Below are 23249 nucleotides of genomic sequence, written 5' to 3' on the forward strand. Positions count from 1 at the left end.
TGGATTCCTCTTTTTATTACGAGAGATTGAGAAATGCACAGAAATAGCTTAGGAAAGCCACAGATACCTATTGTCTAGGGTCACCATTCCCAACTGTGGCTACTGTTATTTCATTCTCCACCCTCCCTTAACACTTAGGGCATTGTGCAGCAAATCTCAGATATCATCTCATTTCATCTGTAAGTGTTGCAGTCCTGAACTCTAAATGATAAGGATTCTTATACATATATATATATATATATATATACATACATATATATACTATAATATATATATATATATATTACAGTATATACTGCCATTATGGAACCTAAGAATGTCGCAATTCCCTGTTGTAAAAATTTTGTTTTTTTTTTATTTATTTATTTATTTATTTATTTATTTATTTATTTATTTTAAGCAAAGTTTGCGTTTACTAAAAGCAAAAAAATGTTTTAGTGGGGTATGGAAGCTCATGCCTATCCCAGTATTCAGGAGAGTGAGGCAGGAGGATTGCCACAAGTTCAAACCCAGCCTGAGCTGTAGAGCAAGACCCTATCTCAAAAACAAAGAGATTTTAAATATAGATTGAGTACAGGTATTAGAAGGAAAACCTTTAAAAAGGTAACAATGTGCCAGGTGGTGGTGCACGCTTTTAATCCGAGCACTCGGGAGGCAGAGCCAGGTGGATCTCTGTGAGTTCGAGGCCAGCCTGGGCTACCAAGTGAGTTCCAGGAAAGGCGCAAATCTTCATAGGGAAACCCTGTCTCAAAAAAAAAAAAAAAAAAAAGGCAACAATATATCCCAAGGTAGGCAGGCTTCTCCTGAGTGGCCTCTGTGGATGACTTTCCCATTCTGTCCAGATCTAAAAAGATACATTGAGCCTTAAGCCTCTGTTAACCCTTCCCTTCCTCTTCCTTTCTTTTGTTTTTGTTTGACCATAGACAGGATCTTGCTATATGGCCATGCAGGGCCTGGAACTCAGTATGTAGTCCAGAGTGGCCCCAAATTCACAGCCATTCTCCTGCCTCTGCTTCTGAGTGTTGGGATTTCAAGCATGTCTAACCCATCGTTTTTTTTGTTTGTTTGTCCCCACCCTTGGATAATTTATATGTTAAAGATGTCGTTTCCTTTAAGTAGAAGGAGAGCTTAAGTGCAACGTGGAAAAGGCCTAATAGAAGGCAAGTGCCACGCTTGTCTGTGTGACTGTAGAATTCTTACCTCCATTAGGGAGGCATGAAGAATTGCAGACTTCTGGAAGAGAATTTAAGCTGCGAGTCTTTCCTATTCAACTCACCCCAGACTTTTGAGTCTTAGTTCTAGTTTCTTGGGAATTGTAGCTATTTGGAGTTAAAAGTAAGGGGTACAAGAACCGTCTGAGCCCAAACCCCTCGTTTCACAGGAGAAAAGACCAAAGAAGTGAAGGCCAGTGTCTGAGATGACTTGAGCCTGGCTGTTCCAGCTGCTTCTCTCGGGGTCATTTTCCTTTAACTCCAGTGCACTCACTATCTGCTGCTGTGTAGAGGGCTTTCTGTCCCTTACTGTCTATCTTCTCTCCTGTAGATCTGATAACGTCCCTCCCCGAGAGTGCAGAGCGTGCTCTGGGGAGCAGCTGGAGAGAGCTAAGGGGTGTCCTGTCGTAGCTTCAGTGGTGTTTTATGGAGGAAAGTTGAGAACCACTACCTTCCCAAGGTCACATGCCCCTTTACCACAAGGTCACTTGTAACTAAACCATCCCATGGTGCTTCAGAATATCTGAAGGCAAAGGGCAGCTTGCCTGGGAACACAGGCTTGGAAGATGTTCCCTCAAGTACCCACTTTAGCTAACACCCCTGAGAACAGCAGGTGTTGTACGAACATTACATCATACTGTCATGCTTTCCTCTAAATAATAAGAGTCTTTGTAGTTCTATAAATTATCCATCTTCCAAATTTCATAGGTATTTTAAGAACAGAAAGGCTGACAATTGGTTCTGTGGGTACTTTCCACTAAGCCTGATGACCTGATTTTAATCCCTGGAACCCACATGGTGAAAGGAGAGAACCAAGTGTGACGGTTGTCTTCCGGCCATCACATATACACCACACATATGTACATTCACACACAAAATAAATAATAAAACTTCAGTTTAAAAAAGTCCAGAGGTACTCTCAACAAAAAAATGTTCTCTGGTATCTTGTTTTAAACACTGGAGTTGGTAGCCAGACAAATTGACTCATACTTTGAATCCTAGCACTTGAAAGGCCAAGGCGAAGAGGCTTCCTTTGCTGAGTTTGAGGCCAGCCTGGGCTAAAATGGGAGACTTTGACTGCAAACACAAGGGTCAGGTGTGGTGCCAAAGCCTGTAATCTCAGCACTTGGGAGGAGTTTGTAGTTAGCTTGGCTAGCTATCGAGTTTGAGGCCAACCAGGCTGGCCTGGGATTAAAGGTGTGAGCCACCATGTCCAGCTTCCATGTTGGTTTCAAAGCAGGCGAAAACTAGCCAGTTTGTTCTTACATATGGTCGATGGAGGTGCAAGTCATCCCACACAGAACACAGACTTAAGTTTTGGTGGATTAAAAGAAACGCGGACTCTTACCTATGTCACATGGAGAGACAACTACTAATTCTAACCTAAAATCAATAATTCCATAGATTTCCTATGAGAAGAACATTCTTTCTCAGTAATGTGCAGTTTGGACAGATAGTATGTTAGGTGTTTGAGAAAGGGGCTTCTGTAGCCCAGGTTAGCCTTGAACTCGCTCTGTAGTTGAGAAACTTGAACTCTTGCCTCTACCTCCTAAGCATTGGATTTGTTTCTGTGAGAGGGTCTTACCATGTTACCTGGGCTGGCAACTCATGGTGGTTCTCCTGCCTCAGCACCCTGAGTGCTGGGATCACAGGCATGGGCTGTGTTACATATGGCTGACTATCTGAGACCACCGGTTTGGGCGGCTCCTGTCCAAGGCCTGTTGTCCTTGTTACTGTGGATCCTGGGACAAAGCACACGAGCGGAAGAGAAGGCTGAGGTGCTTGAGCCTTGGGGACTGAAGTACTTCCTTCCCCATGCTGAGTAATGCTGTGGACTTCTGGTTGCCATGGTAGCATTGGTGGCGTCCCCCCCCCCAGTGCCCCTTCCCTTGATGCATGCAATGTGGCCTCAGGAATAACCTGTTCCTAGAAGGCCTAGAGAATGTATGTGGGCTCCTCTCCTCTTTCTCTGTGTTCATTCTGATGAATTAAGTACTTTGTGATAGTTCTAGTGTATGTATTTTCTGTGTTTTTATTTGTTTGTTTCTATGGCTTTCTGAGACTGTCTTTGTCTATAGTTCTGGCCCAGAACTTGCTGAGCTTTGTAGTTTTGCACAGGATTGTTTTTCTTTCTGTCTCTCTCTCTTTCTCTTGCTTTCTTGCTCTCTTTCTTTCAGGCAAGCACTCTGTGTAGCCCTGGCTATCCTGGAACTCACTATGTAGACCATGCTGGCCTCAAACTCAGAGATTTACCTGCCTGTGCTTCCTGAGTGCTGAAATTAAATGTGTACACCATTGCGGCTGGCTTGCACATGAAATACAAAATGCAATGCTTGTATTAATTTATATTTTTTTCTTAAGTGTAATTATTGAATTATGTAATTTAAATGGCATATATAAATGAAGATGTGTTTTATATTGGCAGCTAGATTTTGATCAGAGAACAATTTGCTTCATTTCTTCTTTTCCTCCTCCTCTCTCTCTCTCTCTTTCTCTGTGTATGTACACTAGAGTGTGGGTCTCAGTTGTGTAACCCTCAAGACCCTCTGTCTTGGTGTACTCATCCTGTCCATCAGGGAGGGGCAGCAGCTTTCTGGGCACTGTGTTGCTGGCCAGGGCTTGCCCACCTTGTGCCCTCCCAATCTTTCCAGTTAGTCCCTACATCTCTCCAGACCCTGCCTGACCCTTCTGTTCCATAGACTGACCACTGCCTGATCCTGACGTGGATTTATGGTCTATGTTCCCTGTTAATATGGCCAAGAATCCACAGTCTGTTCACCACAGCTCTGGGCAACGGTATGGACTGAGTAAATACTGGATGAATTCATGAATGGTGGGGTAGACATCAGGCCTCTTGCCTCCATTCATTCTCCTTACTGAAAATATGAATATACAAAGCACCGAGTGATCTTTGTTGTTTTAGCCTCTTTTTGCTTATCTAGACAAAGCTTATGTCACAGAGAAGCCATTACCTGATCCACACCCTGGTGAAGTCAGGATGCACAGATAACTTTCAGTCCATAACACTGTTTTTCTTGTCTTTTCCTTCCTATTGGCATGCACTAGGCAAGTCTGGTTTTTAAAAAATCATTAAAATCTAGTATGCTTATTTAGAGTGGATCCAAGAACCTCCAGAGATGGACTACCACACCCATGACCTTATTGCCTGAGAGGTAGCAAGAGGCAGCAGGAACAGGAGTTCAAGGCCAGAATCAGCTACATAGTTAGCTCTGGGCTAGCCTAAGCCACAAGAGACCCTGCCTTAAAAACAAACAAACAAACAAACAACAATAACAAAACAAAAAAAAAACCTTTAAAAAGAGTAGATCTGAGGAAAACAAACTGAACCAGAAAAGCCATCACCATCACATTCTTGCTGTTAAATGACATCTCAGCCCCATTCACGGCACGTTCTTTTGTAGTACAAATAAAGTCCTTGGGAACATGACCCACAGGTTGCTGTGTATTGCCAAGGCCATTGCTGTGAAAGCCTGTTTTGATGGCTTGTGAGTCATTGGCCTTTTTTGTTCCTTGCTTGCTCGTTTAAGACAGGATCTCATGTAGCCAGGCCAGACTTTAACTGGCTTTGTAGCCAAGGATGACCCAGAACTCGTGACCCTCCTGCCTCCATCCCCAGGTACTGGGGTTACAGGTGTATTCCACCACCCCCTGCTTCCTTGCCACTTTTTTTTTTTTTTTTTTTAAAGATTTGGTTTTCTTTTTATTTGTGTGTATGTATTTGTGTATAAGCATATGCTGTGTGTGTGCTGGTGCCTGCAGAGGCCAGAAAGATCATTTGATCTTCTGGAGCTGGAATTACAGGCCATTATAAACTGCCTAATTTGGGTGCTGGAAGCAGACCTCAGGTCCTCTGGAAGAGCAGCAAACACTATCAACAGCTGAGCCATCTCTCTAGCCCCCTACTTTTTAAAAAAAGTACTTTTTATTGTCTATATTTAAGGTAGGCAACATAGTGTATTTTTTGTTTGTTTTTGTTTTGAGACAGAGTCTCACTATGTAGCTCTGGCTAACCTGGAATGCTTTATATAGATGGGCTAGCCTCAAACTCTCAGAAACCCATCTGCCTCTGCCTCTGGATACCCACCACACCCAGCCCTGTGACATTATGTTTTGATGTATAAGATTATATAGCACAGATAGCAGTTGACAGAGGTTAGCCTGATATTCACAGACTCATCTAGGCCTTAAAAAATAAAAAATAAGCTGGCGGTGGTGGCACACACCTTTAATCCCAATATTCAGGAGGCAGAGGCAGGCGGATCTTTGTGTTTGAGGCCAGCCTGGTCTACAGAGTGAGTTCTAGAACAGCCAGGGCTGTACAGAGAAACCCTGTCTCAAAAAACAACAACAACAACAAAAAGCAAAAATAAATAAATAAAATGCCAATCTGCTTTAAATTAATTAATTAATTAAAAAATCATCTAGTCTTGTGACTCCCAAACTGATCAGGCCTCTGAGGACTCTGCAGTGTAGATCCTCATATTCTCATTTTGCACGGCGTCTGTACATCCCTTCCTGTGCTTTAAGTCGTCTTTAGATTATTTAGAATACCCAACACGATTTAAATGCTGTGGAGTAGTTGTCAGAGCACATTGCTCAGTGATAACAACTAGAAGATATCTGTGCATGTGGAATCTGGTTAGGGCTGGATGAAGTGTGACCCTAGTGATAGTGAGTACTGTGGGATAGAGGAAGGAAGGAGACAAACAGGGGCAGAGATGAGAAGGGGCTTCTGAGGAGGCAATGTTTATCTTGCAACTGGAAATATTAAGGGGAAGAACATTTGGGCAGGAAATGGGGAAGTGTGTTCCCAGGATTAAAAGCAGCCCAGTGTGGTTTGACCACAGTGAGTGACTAAGGAAGAACTGGGCTTACAGCAGAGAGGCCTTGCAAATACCCACAAGGCAAACCTTCATTCTCCTGGGACCTTGGAGTTGTGTGGAAAGTGGACTGTAGATCTGAGGAGGAAACAGTGAGACCGAAACTGTCCCCTGGTGACCAGTTGGACCAAGCAGAGGTGCTAAAGATGAGGAGGAGAGGACATTACAGGAAGTCATAGGGACGACAAGAGAAGGGACGCCACTGGAGAGCTTCTGCTGGAGCTGGGACATAGTCAAGGATGCCCCAGCTGCCTCCTATGTGAGAGGAGTGTGAGCGGACAATGCAGTGCACACTTAAACATGGTGTGAATGCTAGAACTGGTGTGGATGGTGGTGACTTATCCACAGAGCTGGATAATCAGCAACAGTACAAGACAGTGAGCCAAAGCTGAGCCTTTGCTTGTGTGTATGTCATTTTATGCCAAGTCACCGTCCTCTGGTACCTTTTAGCTTTTTGTTAATGCTCCCATGGTACTCGAGTACTCATACTTAACATATTAATGTTGCACCAGGCATGATAAGTTGCTGTGGTTTTCTGTATCTCTGAGAATTCCAGATTATTTGATCTATCCATAAATGGTGCCATTCCAGACAAACACAGAGCCTAGCTAGGGGGAAGAAGGTGTGACTGGAAGAGATGGTTCAGTTTCTAAGCAGTCAGAGCTATGTTCCTGTTGTCCACATGCCTGTGGGTCTAGAGCAGGCACATGCATTTCCCAGTGGGAGACAGCATCACGTCCTTATTACCAGAAGGGATAGGTGACCGTGTGCTAGGATAAAGAAGGAGGAAAGCTAAGAATGCTGGTATCACTCCCCCAGACTGTCAGGGTTCTAGTGATACATCTTAAAGAAGTGTTTGAAGTGCTTCTTTCTGTCAGTTTCAACTAAGCTCATTTAAAAACTTGCTCTTTGTACTCTGCCTTTCTCATGAACCTCTGTGAGTTTAATGCACACAATATGTAGGAGGAAGCCGTCAGCCTCAGTTCCCATCCCCCAGAGTCTGAGAAATGGATTTTAGAGGTGCATGGTTGCACCTGCAAGGATTGGTCATTTCATAACGTGGGACCTGAGACCATTTTCCACACGTTTTCTAGGAAAGCATTTCAGGAGGCGGTGAGAGGAAGTGCTGCCCCGCCCTCCATTGCCCTGTTTTGTCGCACCTCAGACGGCCCAGGGAGGACTGTTCCTCATTACCAGGGAATGTGAGTCATTCCCAGATTTGTGTGATTGGGATTCCAAAGCATTGCTGTATCCGATGGCCTTATTAAATCCAAGTGTCAGAGCAGCCTTTCAGACTGTAGGGGAGCGCTCAGTTGCAGCTGCTGACCTGGTTCTAGTTACCACCCGGAGATGCTGGCGAGAGCAGGGGCCCCCTCCGAGTGCACAGAATTCCATGTGCATGGCTATTAGCAGCTATTCTAGATTGGGGGCTTCCTGGCTCACTTCATGGGCTGCAGTACACTTCAGTTCCATGCTTATGTCTTCACCAGGACCTGTAGACCTCAAGGGGAAGTGCCCCAGTGACCCAACAAGCTGTGCCAATGGTGCCCAGCGTGGCAGGGTACCTCTTTGCAGACTCATTCAGCCCAGCCGGCCGCCCAGGATCTAGCAAAACACAATCCATTTCTAGCTTGATCCAAACAAAACAAATAAAACATTCACCAGAGAGGGAGGAAACTATAAATGTTGCCAGAAAATTAGTATGCTGTTTTCCTTCTTCTAGAGTGTTTCACAGCCAATGGTGCAGATTATAGGGGAACACAGAGCTGGACAGCACTGCAAGGCGGGAAGCCATGTCTGTTCTGGAACGAGACATTCCAGCATCCATACAACACGCTGAAGTACCCCAACGGGGAAGGTGGTCTGGGTGAGCATAACTATTGCAGGTAAGATGGGCTGTAGTACTGCAGGATGATCTCTGGTTCTTCCAGCTCCATCCAGCCCTTCTCATAACTGGCAATACTTTCTCATCTTCTGTTGACCAACTCAGAGAACCATATCATTCTTTTAAAAATGAATTAATAAGAGCTGGAGAGATGGCTCACCAGTTAAGAATACAGGCCGTTCTTCCAGAGGACCCAGGTTCGATTCCTAGGACCCACATGGCAGCTCAGAATAGTCTGTAACCCCAGTTCTTGGGGGTCTGACATCTTCTGGCTCTGCACACACTGCAGATGATGCACAGACAAACATGCAGGGAAGCTTACACAGGAAATAAAAATACCTAAAAACGAATCAGTCTCTTCCTCTGTCTCTCTCTCTTTTCTTTCTGCATGCAGGGAAGCTTACACAGGAAATAAAAATACCTAAAAAATGAATCAGTCTCTTCCTCTCTCTCTCTCTCTCTCTCTCTCTCTCTCTCTCTCTCTCTCTCTTTCTCTCTCTCTCTCTCCTTTCTGTTTCTCTCTGTCTCTCTCCTCCAACTTAGTTTGCTTTCATACTGGCTGTAAGAGAAGTATCCTGGTTACCCTCTTGTCTTTTAGGGAGGATTTTCTCAGGTGGTTCTTCCAACCACTGAGCATATTTCATGGGCACCAAAGGTGCTGAAGATGTTCAGACCATCTGGGACCCAAACCTCCCTCTGACACATTACCTAAGCTGTACTTGAACTCCTGGGTTCAAGAAACTCCACTCTCACCACTTTGGGCTCCAGCAGGGCACTCTGATCTCACTCCATGGTCTTCAGGGGTATATTTACAATTTTCTTTGGGAGGTGAGCCACAGCTTTTATCAGGTTCTGAGATTGAAGACAAGTTGAGAATTACTAGATGGCCCAATGGTTAAGGTGCTTCCTGTGTAAAAGGGAGGTTTAGAGTTGGGATCCTGAGAACCCAAGTAAATGTTGGATTGTTGTGAAAGCCCACCTGCCATTCTAGTGCTCAGAGGGCAGGGATGAAATTCTAGGAGCATGCTGGCTACCTAGACTAGCCATTTTGACTAGCTTGAGTTCAGTGAGAGACACTGTCTCAATGAATAGTGTGGAGATTAATAGAAAAAGCCTCCAAAGTCAACCTCACACCACATATATAAACACACACATTCAAACACATACATATCTGTACACACACACACACACACACACACACACACACACACACACACAGGAATAGACAGAAAGATAAAAATAGAATTACAAGTTTTTAGAAACCAGAGCAAAAATTCCAAGGGCCTTGTTTCTACCTTTCAGCTACTTACACCCGATATCGGGATAACATGACTCATGGTTCAGCAGTGTGTGGAATGTAATCATTCTTGGGACAGGTGCACAGACTGCCTCTTACGCCATTAGGACACAAAAGAATGATTGCAGAGTCCCACTCCGAGTTCCGCACTGACTCCGGTACATGAACATCCTAACCATAGCACGCTGTTGACCCAGCTGAGCCAACACATATATTTCTGCATTGTGTGGGCCACTCTGTCTGCCTTCCACCCTCCACATGCCCAAGCTAACACTCCAGGCCTCTGTGACTGCCTTGACATCATCAGGCTTGGAGTCGGTGTCTTTTTGTCTTTCCCTTCAGCTCTTTACCTCACCTCTGTCCTAACTTGCATCGACTGGCTCTCCCCATGTTTGCTGTTGCTATGGTTTTTCATCTGTCATTGTAAAAGCATTGAAAGTTTGCTACAAGCCAGGCATGGCTGTGCGAATACCTGTAATCTCAGCACTTGAGAGGTCATGGGAAGAAGATCAAGAGTCCAAGGTCATCCTTGGCTACATAGTGAGTTCAGGCCAGCTTGGGCTACAGAAGATCCTGTCTCAAGCACCTGAGCCAGACAAAGGAGAAGCTTCCCTCAGCGTTTGGACAATCCTACTGCTGGGCTCCGCCCTGAGCCCTGCCCGGCAAACCTCAAAGTAGTGCTGGCACTGTCTTTCCACCCTGCCATCATTGCGTCTTTTAAAGATGTGTTTTAGTATTTTAAATTGTGTGTATATGTGTTTGTGTGGGTCTGTAGCTGGAGTTATCGAGGGCTGCATCTACCTGAGATGGGTTCTGGGGACTGGACTGCAGATCACCAGAAGAGCGGTGTGCTTTCACCACTGAGCCACTCTCTCGTCACTGTCCTTTGTATTTTGTTGTTGGGGTTACTCATGCTCAGTAACCAGTTTCTTTGCTTATCTTCAAAGGTGTGCATACTAATATTGTGTGTAAATCAAAAATTGCAGTCTGCTAAGGTGGTTTAGTGAGGAAAGGTGCTGCTGTCATGCCTGAGGACCTAAGTTCAATATCCTGAACCCAATGGCAGAGAGAGAACTAAATCCCACAAGCTCTGTATGTGTGTCATGGCACATGCTCCCTACACAAGTATGCATGCACTTATATGTGAATAAGTAAGTGAATATTTAAAAAAAATGCTGGGGAGCTAGCTTGGTAAAGTGCTTGCCCAAAGACCTGGGTTTGGCTCCCCAGAATCCACATTAAAGCTCTGTGCTGAGTGGTGGTGCACAGCTTTGATCCCAGCGCTTGGGAGGCAGGCAGGTGGATCTCTGAGTTCGAGGCCAGCCTGGGCTACAGAGTAACTTCCAGGGCAACCAGGGCTACACAGAGAAACCCTGTCTTGAAAAACAAACAACCAACCCCAAAACAAAAAGTTCTGCATGGTTGTGTTCTTATAATCTCAACAGTGGGAGGCAGAGACAGGCAGATCCCTGAGACTTCTGACTTGCCACTAGGCAAGTTTCAGGCCAGTGAGAAACCCTGTCTCAAAATTTAAAAAAAAAAAAAAAAAGATTAACTACATCTAAAGAATGGCACCCAAGGTTGACCTCTGGTCTCCAAATGTACACTCCTGCACAAGCATACACATGAGCATGCACTCACACACACTCATGAACATGGACTCACTCAAACGTGTGTGTGCACACACATGTTAACATGCATACATGCATGAGCACACACATTCATGAAGGTGCACAGACAGGTGAACACGCATGCACATACTTATCCCCACCCACTCTGACACTCCGTTTCTCTTATGTCCTGTCCTCTAATTTTCTGTTCACGGGTGGCAGGCTGGGAAGGTGCTCGGGTGGAGCAGGGAGCAGGGGTTTTGTTGTTGTCTGCTCGTGTTTGTCCTGGTTTTCTTCTATGGCTGCTTGTCTCCTGAGGTGTTTTTGCTTTGCTTTGTTTTGCTTTGCAATGCTGGGAAATGCTCTGCCATTGTGCTGTCCCTAAGTATCTCCTGGTAGCTCAGTTTACCCTGTTACTCTCTAAACATTCTCAAGTCGAGAAGAGCTATTTTAAATTTGACTTTAAGGTAAACTTTAAATTTCCAAAGAGAGGGAAAAAAATTTCTAGATTTGTGTACATGTCTACTCCCAGACTTGCAGAAGTGCATCCATAAGCATACCAAAGGGCTGTACCTGAGGCTGTGAGCACCTTCCCCCAGTACCTTCCCCCTTATCTCCCTGGGCTACAGCCATCTGGTTTGATGGAATGTACTAGACCTGAATTACCAGTTTCTACTTCAAAAGGAGAGAGGCTGAACCTCTCACGTCGATGATATCACACCAGATCCAGGCTCTGTGCTTCAGTGCTGCAGAGAAGAAAGGATGGGCCTGCCTGCTCTTTGTTAGGCTCCCCCATGCTTTTCAGAATGGCTTTGACGTTGATAATAAACACTTGTTGTCTAGGGGTTTTATCCAATACTACATCAAAGCTGAACTCGGAACAGGGAGAGGAAGATGACTGAAATACTGTCTAAAGAAGAGCTTTGTACAAGCCCTGTTACTTTGATTTCTCAGCTGACATCCGACACCATGTTTGTCTTGTACAACTTTTCAGCTCCATCTCATCTGAGATGCCTCCCGCTATCGGGTGATGGGAGCAGGCTTCTCCTGGCTGGGCCTGAAGTATCTGGATTAGAGGGGAGGCAGAGCCAGGGAAGAGCAGAGTTACCACTCACACCTGCCTTTGGGCACAAGAAGAAAAGAACCCTTTGTGCCTGGGATGCTTATCTTCTAGGACACACAATGGGCTTGTCTGCTCAGGCCCAAGAGCTTGCTGCAGAGCTCCACTGGGGTGGGGGCATGGGGGGTGTCCTCATGCCCATTTCCTGCCTAACTGGAGTGTCAGGTTTCTAGTATTCTGAGTCTAAGTAAAGGGGCTTGGGAAGGGGTGGGGAGAAGCGGCTTGTCTCCCCTAGCTGCCCGTGTTGTTGACCCTTCATAGGCATCACGATTTACCGTCAGGAAGTCTGGGCACCAAAATGACCAGAAGGTCATTTACTCCAAGCTGCTCTCACTTGGGAATATGGAAATAAATCTTTAAAAAACATGATTGTCATGTTAGAAGTCAGTGTCCTGACTGAGAAGCCTCTGTGGGGTGGGGTCTGTGTGGTGAGAGAGAGTTGGTACCCCTTCTGTCTTGCATGTGTGAGTTAGCCAGCCTTGAATGAGTAGGCTTGCCAGCCAAGTTTGTGTTATGTGAATTTATTTAGTTGTTTAGAAACTATACACTTGGAATATTCATTATTGAAGAAGGTAGAAACTAAAATCAGAAAAGAAAAAACAAACTAAAGTTGCCAATAATCTTAACGCCTAGGAATAAACAGTTTTAAGATCTGAGATTAAACCCTACTACCTTAAATATACCTTTTCCAAGCTCAGAGGATTGTATTATCTGTGGTTTTATTATTTTGTTTGTTTGCTTGAGACAGGGTCCTGCTATGTAGCCCAGGCTGACCTAAACTTGTAGTAATCCTCCTGCCTCAGTTTCTTAGGTGTTGAGGTTACAGGCATGAGCCACTGTGGCCGGCTTATGTTTTCTTGTTGATGAGAGGTGACATTGAAATGCACAGCATTTATTAGAAATGTTAGGGAACTCGACATTGTAAAACTAAATGAACCAGGTGACTTGAAACACAGCAGTGTCATCGGTGTGTCCTTATTTCCAACAGAAATCCAGACGGAGATGTGAGCCCCTGGTGCTACGTGGCGGAGCATGAGGACGGTGTCTACTGGAAGTACTGTGATATTCCTGCCTGCCAGAGTAAGGCTGACACACCCTCTGATGGCTTGGGGCTTGAGTACTAAGCTCAGAGCAGAAAGCACTCACTGCCCAGGGTTAGCTCCTGTTGCTGGCTTTCAGTATGAGTGCAGCTAGAGGTATCATGGGCTATGGGCTTCTTCTTCAATTGTTGAGTTCTTAAGCACCAGGAACGCCCAGTTCCATGGCCTACCATTTCCTGGGGGTTTCCCAGGTAGGTAAGCTCAATGAAAAGTCCCAGATTTGGTATTATTTGGCCTCAGTTTCTGATAGAAACTGGTTACATAGCACCCACAGCTCTTTAATTCACGGTGTCTATTGTGTTTTTAATGATGATTCATGGCTCAGTCTCTTCAACCTTTTGTGTTTATATATGTGTGTATTCATATGTGTGCAGGTATGTGTATGTGCATGTGCACATATATGCTTTACCTGTGGAGGCTGAAGGTCAGTCTTGGGTGTTGTTCCTCAGGAGCCATCCACCTTGTTTGCTGAGCCTGGACCTCTGACTGGAACCTGGGCTGATGGGTTAGGCAAGGCTGTCTGGGCAGAGCCCCAGAGCTCCTCTTGTCCCCCTTTTTGAGCTCAGAGCTGAGAAGCCTTTGCCGCATGGCTGGCTTTTTACATGGGCACTGAGACAAACCGGTCCCTAGGACTGTGTGGCAAGCACCTGACCCAGTAAGCTGTCTCCCCAGGCCTTCTGTAGCCGCTTAGTAGACCTGCTTCCTGCCTCACAGTCCTTCTCTTCTCTACTCAGGGCTTATGTTCCCATGTAAGGGCAGGAGGACACCCGATCCTCAGGAGAACTGCAGTGTTAACTGAGTCTGTTCTGGGGGGTTGGAGCTGCTGTTCTTCTGCCTGCTCATGTTTCCTGTGAAACTGTCATGGTAGCACAGGCCTGTAATCCTAGCACTCTGAACACTGAACACAGGAAGAGATTGAATTGATTGAATTCCAGGCTCCTGAGGAGGACCCGAGTTCCATTCCCAGCACCTCATCAAGTGGCTCACAACTACCGGCACCTCCAGCTTCAGAGGGTCCAACGCTGGAACTTCACGGCAGCTGCACTCAGAAGTATACGTGCCCACAGGCACATACACACATAACTTAAAATACAATAAACCTCGGGGCGTGTGTGTGTGTGTGTGTGTGTGTGTGTGTGTGTGTGTGTGTTTTGTTTTGTTTTGTCACCAGGTCTCATTATGTAGCTCTGGCTGTCCTGGAACTCACGCTGTAGACCAGGCTGGCCTCGAACTCACAGATCCACCTTCCTCTAGCTCTGCCTAGCCACTTATAGCCCGCTCCTTGCCCTGCTTCCCTGTCCTTGGGTCAGGAAGCTTGTGTTTGTACTGTGATGTGGAGGACTTTCAGGGACCTGGGATCCCCTTCCCTCTGGCCTAGAACAGTCCTGTGGGCTCACTGTTCCCACTGTCACTGTCCCCAGCCTGAGTTCGCTTTACTGCAGGTCTCCAGTTGGAGAACAATAAAGAGAGAAGAATGGACTCTTTGCTCAGTCTGCACAGCCAGACTCTTAAAATGATGAAACATGTCATTTGGCGGCGGCTGTAGAGAGGGGCGGAGAGGAAAGCAGATTTCCCTCGGTTGATTTGTTCTGCACCAAGATGGCCTTTTCCTCAAGGGCTGTGCCATTCTCTCAGGAAGGACACAGGGGATTTCAATCTGGGTTTGCAAAGATCATGTTCAGCCCACATTTATAAAGTATAATTTGGTCCAGTAGGAGCTGGTTCATGTAGTCATTGAAGCTAGATTTGGGAAGAGAAGACTGTGGCAAAATCTAGCTAATATATCTCTGACCTTCCCAGAGGTCTTTTTGTTTTTTGTTTGTTTGTTTGTTTGTTTGTTTGTTTCAGAGCTGAGGACCGAACCCAGGGCCTTGCGCTTGCTAGGCAAACGCTCTACCACTGAGCTAAATCCCCAACCCCTGTTTTGTTTTGTTTTGTTTTGTTTTGTTTTGTTTTGTTTTGTTTTGTTTTTTATTGTTTTGTTTTGTTTTTGTTTTTGTTTTGTTTTGTTTTTTAGACAGAGTTTCTCTGTGTATCCCTGGCTGACCTGGAACTCACTCTGTAGCCCAGGCTGGCCTCAAACTCACAGAGATCTACCTGACTCTGCCTCCCAAGTGCTGGAATTAAAGGCATGCTACTACCTCCCAGCTACTTCCCCACAGTTCTAAAAACAAAAAAGTAAATACCATTTCCATCCTTCTGGTCCTTTGATAGCCTTTTCAAATGGTCAGGGTATGGAGGCTTGCGAATGGTAGAAAGGAAGAGTCAGTGGTCCTGAGGTAGGAGGTGGAGGGTGGGCGGAACCTAGATTTGGCTCTTTGGAAAATCCTCCAGTTCTCTCTGTTGTATCAAACCTCCTTGTCAAGCCAAAGCCCTGGCCTCAATCAAGTCTCTAATGTGCTTATTAACATGGCTGAAGAAAAGGCCATGTGCGGTTTGTAGCAGGAGACATGGGTAGTGGCCTGTGGATTTAACAGAGATACAGCTTACCCCTTTTAGGCCACCTTTGTCATTTTTCTGGATGTGGAGTCACTGTTTTTACAGATAATACCAGCCTCTGTAAAACCTGCTTATTCATGATGAGCCCTGGACTTGTCATACAGGAAAAGGCCTGTAACATGATCAGGTTCCTGCAAAGTTCATCTCTGAACATAATAGATCCCACAGGAGCAGGGGAGTGACAGTCCGGGGGCAGAGTTGAATGGTGAGCCATTGTGTGAAGACCCGAGTCTTTGCCCCTTGGTGCACTATGAGCAGGGCTGCTGCGACAGGAGGTGGAGATGGGGTGGGGTTCAGAGGAGAAACAAGACTACCCTCAACTCTGTAGAGCGTGGATTAGAACTTACTTTTAAAGGACAGTACTCAGAGGTCATTAGATTTGCCCCCCACTCCCACCAACTGCTTTTGCCGCTATGTTTCTCAGAACTCCATGCTCTTATAGCCTCCGAGAGAAATAAGACCTTACAAAGATTCCCAGGCTGTCAGATCGGTGAGGGGAACTCTGGGCCTGGTGTCCCTTTTACATCTTTCCCTTAGGGTAACTAATCCTCCTTTCGTGTCATCGCTTTTGAGGGTCAAGCTTGTGTAGTTTCCAATATGGCTTTTAAGTCACGCTTTTTTGCCAGTAGATTTTTTTCTTCTTTTGAGATAGAGTCTTACTGTATAGCCCAGGCTGGACTAGAACTCACAACCCTGTGCCTCAGCCTTCTGAATTCTGGGATTACAGGCATATGCCACACTCCAAATTTAGGATTTTAAAAGTAAATAATGTAATTTTTGAGTGGAGAAATGGTCTGAAAACACCGATTAAAGGTAGATACAGGGCTCAAGAGATGTGCAAGAGGTAACAGCACCTGTGGACTGGTGACCTGAGTCTGAGCCTCAGGACCCTAGTGACCCTGAGGAGAGAACTGCTTCCTACATGTGCTCCCTCCTCCAGAAAGAAATGCTACTAAAGCAGACTTTTACAGATGTTACTTTATTTTAATTATCTAGGTGAGGATATGTGTACATGTGTGCAAGTACCCCACCTCTCTGAGCCTTAAGTGGTGTGAGCCACCTTATGTGCTAGGAACTGAATTCAGGTCTTCTGGAAGCTCAGTATGTGCTCTTAACCACTAGACCATCTCTCCAGCCCTTTTTTAAAAAATTAAAAGTCAAATAGAGTTTTCTGCACCCAGCTGATTTGGGTCTGAGGTCCCAGGCATGAAAAATTTACCTTCTCATTTCTGAGAGCTAATTTTTTTTAATCTACTCAAAACATTCACCTATAAATCTAGCTATGAAAATTCATCTTTAAATTAGAAAATTTGAAAGGGTGAATCCAATGATATTAATAAATTCCTATTTAACTTTAATAACTAAAACAGTGGGATGGTGGTTTATGTCTCCTAGGCTGGTCTTGATCCCTGGAATTGGGTTACCCATGTCAGCCCCCTGCATAGACGGGACTGTAGGTCAGAGGACAGTTTCCATGGTCATTTCCCTGTTTATACCACGTGATGGGTTCTAGGGATCAAATTCAGGCTCAGTTTTAAGTTGCCTTCACTCACTGAACCAGCTCCTGAAAGCACTTTTTTTTTTTTTTAAAGATAAGTTCTTACCTTGTAGCTCTTGCTGGCCTAGAGCTCCCTATATAGAACAAGCTGGCCTTGAACTCACAGCCTCTGCCTCCTAAATGCTAGTGGTGTGTGCCACCATGCCCTGTATATTATTTTTTTTAAGTAAAGTTTCATACCTTGTAAGATCTTAAGTATTTAAACGTATACATGTCTACCACTCCAAATATCTGGATGGAATGTGTAGCATGAGATCAGCACAGGGCCCTCTCACATGCTGGCCAGCAGCCTACTACCAAGCAGCGTCCCTGACTCCTGCAGCTCTTTACAGTAGCTTGTCGGTGCCTGATGTTGTTGTTAAAGTTTGTTATTAAGGCTTTAATTAAGCTTATTACAACTCTTAATTATTACTTAAAGTTGTGAAAACTATTCATTATTGAAGTAGTTATTAAAATTAATTATTAAAGTTTCAAATCTTAAGAACTTTAGGAGCCAGCAAGATGGCTCAGTGCATAAGAGTGCTTGCAACAAAGCCTGATGACCTGAGTTTGCTCCTTAGCATTCACAGTTCAGGACAAACCAACTCCTGCCTCTTGTCCTCTGGCCTTCATGCTTGCTGTGGAATGCTGGCCCACACGCATGCATACACAGATAAATAATACAATTAAAAGAACTTTAATAATTGTTAGCTGCGACCAGTGGTATTGATTTCTTCCTTTTTTATGTGTATGGTGCCTGAGGTAGAGCCCAGGGCCTTGACACATGCTAGGAGAGCAGTCTACAAGTGAGTTACACTCCCAGTCCCTATTTCTTAGGCTCTGACTCTGCACAAGATCTTGTAGAGTCAAGATGTGGTCTGTGGTCTATGGAAGCTGCAGTTTAAGATAGAAGACTGCATGTGAACAGATGAGCATATACGCAATACTCTGTAGACAAAAGTTTAAGATAGAAGACTGCATGTGAACAGATGAGCATATACACAATACTCTGTAGACAAAAGTCACAAACATGAAAGAGGTATTGTGCAGATGTTGGTGGAGGTTGGGTCACTGGTTGTCAGCCGAACTATAAGTAGTAATGCTCTAGATGAGCAGTTTCTTAGCCTGTGAGTCAAGACTCTTTTGGGGGTAGAAAGACCCTTTCATAGGAGTCACCTAAGGCCATCAGAAAGCATGGATATTTATATAATGATTCACAACAGTAGCAGAATTACAGTAAATGAAGGAGCAACAAAATAATTGTATGGTCTGGGGTCACCACAACACGAGCAACTGTACTGAAGGGTCGCAGCATTAGGAAGGTTGAGAACCAGTGCTCTAGATGTTAGAGAGCAGAGATGGCCCTGCAGTTAAGAGCACTGGCTCCTCTTGCAGAGGACCCAGCTTTGATCCCCAACATTCACATAGTGGTTCACAACCATCTGTAACCCTAATCCCAAGAGATGTGACATCCTCTTCTGGCCTCCCTAGACACCAGCCATGCACATGCTGCACAGACATCATGCAGACAAAATACCATAGACATTAAGTAAGTAAAGAAAAATTGAGCTGAGTGAGAAACTGCTCTGAAACTGTAAACTGGAACTGTAAGAACAAACATGATGGAGGCACCCATCCTTAATCCCAGTTCTCGGGAGGCAGAGGCAGGTGTGTCTCTGTGAGTTCAAAGCCAGCCTGGGCACACACATACCAAGTCAGTTCTAGGCCAACCATGCTACATAGAGAGACCTTGTCTGGAGAGACAGAGAGAGAGAGAGAGAGAGTAGAGTGGGGTGGGCAGGGTAATGGAGGCGGAAGGGACAACCATCCCAGTCTAGTCTCACTGATAAATCCTAAGCAGGTCAGTATTCTAAAACAAGAAGGAGCAGAGGTAAGATCTGAGACAGTGGTGCAGCCTGACGTGGAAAACTGTGTGGTCTGCTAGGAACCTGGGCTAGGAGGGTGGGGATGAGTGTCTCCAGGGGAATGTTTCTCCATAGCTCCTTTTTTATTACATTATTTGTGTACATGTGTGCTCACGCTTGTGGAGATCAGAGAATAATGTGTGGGAGTTGGCTCTCTCCTCCCACCATGTGGATTTTGGGGATCTAAGTTGGGTGGTCAGGCTTGGCAGCAAGCCCCCTTTCTTGCTGAACCATCTCTCTTGCCATTACTTCTTAAGCCCGTCCAAGGGATTTGGAATGTGAGTCTCTGTGACCTTTAAGAAGTTCTCTATTGACGTGTCACTCACATAGACCAGCCTTGAGAGAGTACCTGCAAGGGCATGTCTGCCACATGGATCCCAGGTCTGTCTCAGCCGGTAACCTCACCAGCTGTATGAGGGTCTCTAGAGGAACAGAATGGACAGAAATATACATATATATTTGGGATATACATACATGGGATTTTTTAGTGTGGCTTACAGGCTATGGACTAAGTAGTCCAACAATGGCTGTCTCCTAACAGCCAAGAATCTGGGAGTTGTTCAGTCTGAGATTGGATGTTTCAGAATTTGAAGTCTGGTGCTGGGGTCCTAGGGAAGTCCTGAACATCTGGCAGTTTTCAGTCTACATTGGAATTCCAGAGAAGTAGGCTCTAACACCAGTGAAGGCTGCAAGGCGTGTCTTAGGCACAGGGTGAACTTGCCAGCAAGAGTGAGAGCAAGTAGGCAAACAGCACAAGCTTCCTTCTTCCATGGCCTTTTATGTGGGCTGCCACCAGAAGGTGTGGCCCAGATTTAGGGTGGGTCTTCCATCTTAAGTCCAATCAAGAAAAATCTTTCACTGGTGTGCCCAGCTGCTTGTGTTTTAGTTAGTTCTAGATGTCATCATTGACAACCCAGATTACTCATCACACCAGCTCAAGTTCCTTTTAACTAAGTGGCACTCTTGGTCTCCCTTAGCTGTTGTTCATTTTACCCCAAAATGGAATTTGAAAGCTTTCCATTGAGATCTCTTCTGAGAGTCTTGAAGGCTGCACAGAGGGCACTTGGGCAGCGGTGGTCAAGGCTGTCTCCGCTGTGAGACGTGGGTTACTGCTGGCACTTGTGTGTCTTTGCTGTCAGCAGAGACCTCCATGTTCTTCAGCTAGAGCTGAATGCCCAACTTGGACCACACACGTTCTCTTGCTGACTTTGGTAGCAGCTGCAGAGGGGGTGTCTGCTCCCCGCCCCGCCCCTATTCTTCAGTAGAAAAGCAAGGCTAGTTGGTTATGGCACCTTCTGTGTCTAATTGGGTTTGAATATAGGACTCCAAGGCGAGAGTAGTCCTTTTCCTTCTGGTCCTTGTAAGCAGCCTTGTTCCCTTGAAAACTGGGACCCCAGTCTGGGCTGTTGAGGTAACTGGTGTGTGTGTGTGTGTGTGTGTGTGTGTGTGTGTGTGTGTGTGTGTTCTTCGGGAATTCAGATCCAGATAATGAAGTGTGGTGACAGGTGGCAGGTTAGCAACTCAAGCTGCAAGCTCTGTGTTGTTTTCTCTTCTTCCCTGGGTCTGGCAATCCCACGGCCCAGGAGCAGAGCAGGCTGCCACAGTACCCAGGAAAGCTTTGCTGCACAGCACAGCTGCACTGAACACTGGCTGGGCTGGCACTGTGGGTGTTCTCTGCCCAGCTGTTGTCATCTGGGAACTGGCTTTAGGCTTGGACTATCTGCCAGCCTTGTCTAGGCCTTGGGGTCGTTCCCACTTCAGGTTCACTGCTGTGTGCTGAACTCATCCCTCTTCTTGTGTTTTGTTTTGCTTGGTAAATGTCTCTCTATAAACAACATTCATGCTGTCTCCTCTTGGAATTTTTTTTTTTTTTTTAATTTTATGTGCTTTGGTGTTTTACCTGCATGTATGTCTGTGTGAGGGTGTCGGGTCCCCTGGAACTGGAGTTACAGACAGTTGTCACAATGTGAGTAAAGGGAAAGCATCTGGGCCTTAGCATCCCTGGCTGAAGTGCACATCATTCCTTCAGTAGCTTTAGGCAGAGAACCTCTTCTCTGAGCCCTTTCTACACATCTGTGCTTTCTAGGCTATTTGAAGATTTGATTAATAAAATGCACCCAACCTCAAGTTTAGGATCTAGCTAATTGAAAGCATGAAAATGTCACCCGCTATTGCGTTGGTGTGTTATCCTCAGGGAATGGACTACCCCTGGTATGCTCCTGCCATTTCTGAAATGTTTATTTAGGACCTGCTCTTGTTTCTGTCTACCCTTATCCAGCTTACTGTGGGGATTGGCATGGTACCTCTGCTGCACTAGCCATTCAGTGGCTGTGGCACTGGACCCAAGGGTTGCAAAAGGATCCCATTGTTGGATTTTATGGGGTTGGCTTTATTTTGGTTTGGTTTGTTTTGGTTTGTTTTTTTTTAGGACAGGGTCTCATTGTAGCCTGGCTGATCTATCTAGAACTCATGATGATCTAACTAATAACTCAGGCTGGCCTTGAACTCATAGAGACACACCTGCTTCTGCCTACAAAGTACTGGGATTAAAGGTGTGTGCCACCATCATGTTTTTTCTTAGAATGGAGTTTTATGACTTCAGGTCTGATATGGATTCAATTTTTGGCTTTTATAGCTGATGTTATTTAATTTCCCATGAAAAAAATGTCAACTTTAAGGACTGTCGCTCTAGCTCCGTGGCCTGCCACAGCATTTGTGTCGCTCTAGCTCAGTGGCATACTCCAGCATTTGCCGAGAATTATTATTATTATTTCTTTTGAGCTGAAGATCGAACCCAGGGCCTCGTGCTTGCTAGGCGAGCACTTTACCACTGAGCTAAATCTCCAACCCAGTTCTTAAGGCCAAGTTGCAATCCCTCGTACTTTCAAAAGAAAGAAAGGAAGGAAGGGAGGGAGGGAGGGAGGGAGGGAGGGAGGAAGGAAGGAAGGAAGGAAGGAAGGAAGGAAGGAAGGAAGGAAGGAAAACAACAACAAAAACTAGAGACTTTGTGAACCAAGTGGACATTTTCTTCAGTGACACACATGGTGTTTTGTTGTTGTTGTTTTGGTTTGTTTATGTTTTTGTTTTTGTTTTTTGAGACAGGGTTTCTCTGTGTAGTTTTGGTGCCTGTCCTGGATCTCACTCTGTAGACTAGGCTAGGCTGGCCTGGAACTCACAGAGATCCGCCTGGCTCTGCTGGGATTAAAGGTGTGAGCCACCACTGCCCAGCTACACATGGTGTTCTAAGCATGATTGTGTAAAGAGCGCTAGTGCAAAGGGAAAATTGGGGTGGGCAAGATGACTTGGTGGGTAAAGGGACTACTTCCAACTCGACTACCTGAGTTCATTCTTCAGGAACACACAGGATGGAAGGAGAAAACCACATATCCTCTGAGCTACACACACATTGTGGCATGTGTGTACCTCCACATTTACACAAAATAAGTAAATAAGTAGGCAATCCATAGTCCTGGGGAGCATGAGGAACTCTAGTTCTCCCTACTTCCTGTCCAGCCCTCCATGCTCTGAACTGCTCACCATTAGTCCCAACAGAAGTGGCACCTTGTGTGTTCAAATGACTTTTATTTATCTATTTATTTATTCATTCACTCATACCAAGAAGAAGCCCTAAAGGGCTTCCTTTAATGAAATAAGAGGAAATTCCCATAATCAAAGTCTTTGAGCAAACCTGGACTCCAACTGTGCCAACAATCTCTCCAGCTCCTGGACCACCCATCCCCAGTACACCAAGGCTTGGCCACCCATCCTCAGTAGCCAGTTAAAGAGACAGGTAATAGTGAAAAGCAGAGAAAGGTTGTTTGATGAGGCCTCCCTCATTGGGAAGAGAAGAAAGGGTTAAGTGGCCCAGATCCTTCTTTGAGATACTGACATGAGCTTTGGGCCTAAATAGCCTCCATTCTGCAAAGTGGTCCAAAGAAGTCCTTGTCTCTTGAGAGGACAAAGTGATTCAAACTGATATATCACTTCTGCTCCAAGATACAGCCCCCCACAACCCACTCCTCTGTGGATAATCATCTTCCTGGGGAGTCATGCAGATTTAGGGCAATGACTTATCTCTGTGCCTTCAGCACAATAAAGGAGACTTCGTGCTGTCATGCTCTTGGCTGCCTTGGAGCAGCAGCAGTAGCTCCTGAGTGCTTATCT

General features: G+C 45.4%; 1 protein-coding gene across 3 annotated transcripts in view; it reads left to right on the forward strand.

The window, feature by feature from the left end:
* LOC118591797 (kremen protein 1) overlaps positions 1 to 23249 on the forward strand; it is a 259224-nt gene that overhangs the window by 197757 nt on the left and 38218 nt on the right. For all 3 annotated transcript variants that reach the window (XM_036200171.1, XM_036200172.1, XM_036200173.1), the window contains 2 exons: positions 7836 to 7998; positions 13013 to 13104. In XM_036200171.1, the coding sequence (XP_036056064.1) occupies positions 7836 to 7998; positions 13013 to 13104 (255 nt within the window). The remainder of the gene's footprint in view (positions 1 to 7835; positions 7999 to 13012; positions 13105 to 23249) is intronic.

The sequence above is a fragment of the Onychomys torridus genome, chromosome 10, assembly GCF_903995425.1.
Source record: "Onychomys torridus chromosome 10, mOncTor1.1, whole genome shotgun sequence".
Taxonomy (NCBI): domain Eukaryota; kingdom Metazoa; phylum Chordata; class Mammalia; order Rodentia; family Cricetidae; genus Onychomys; species Onychomys torridus.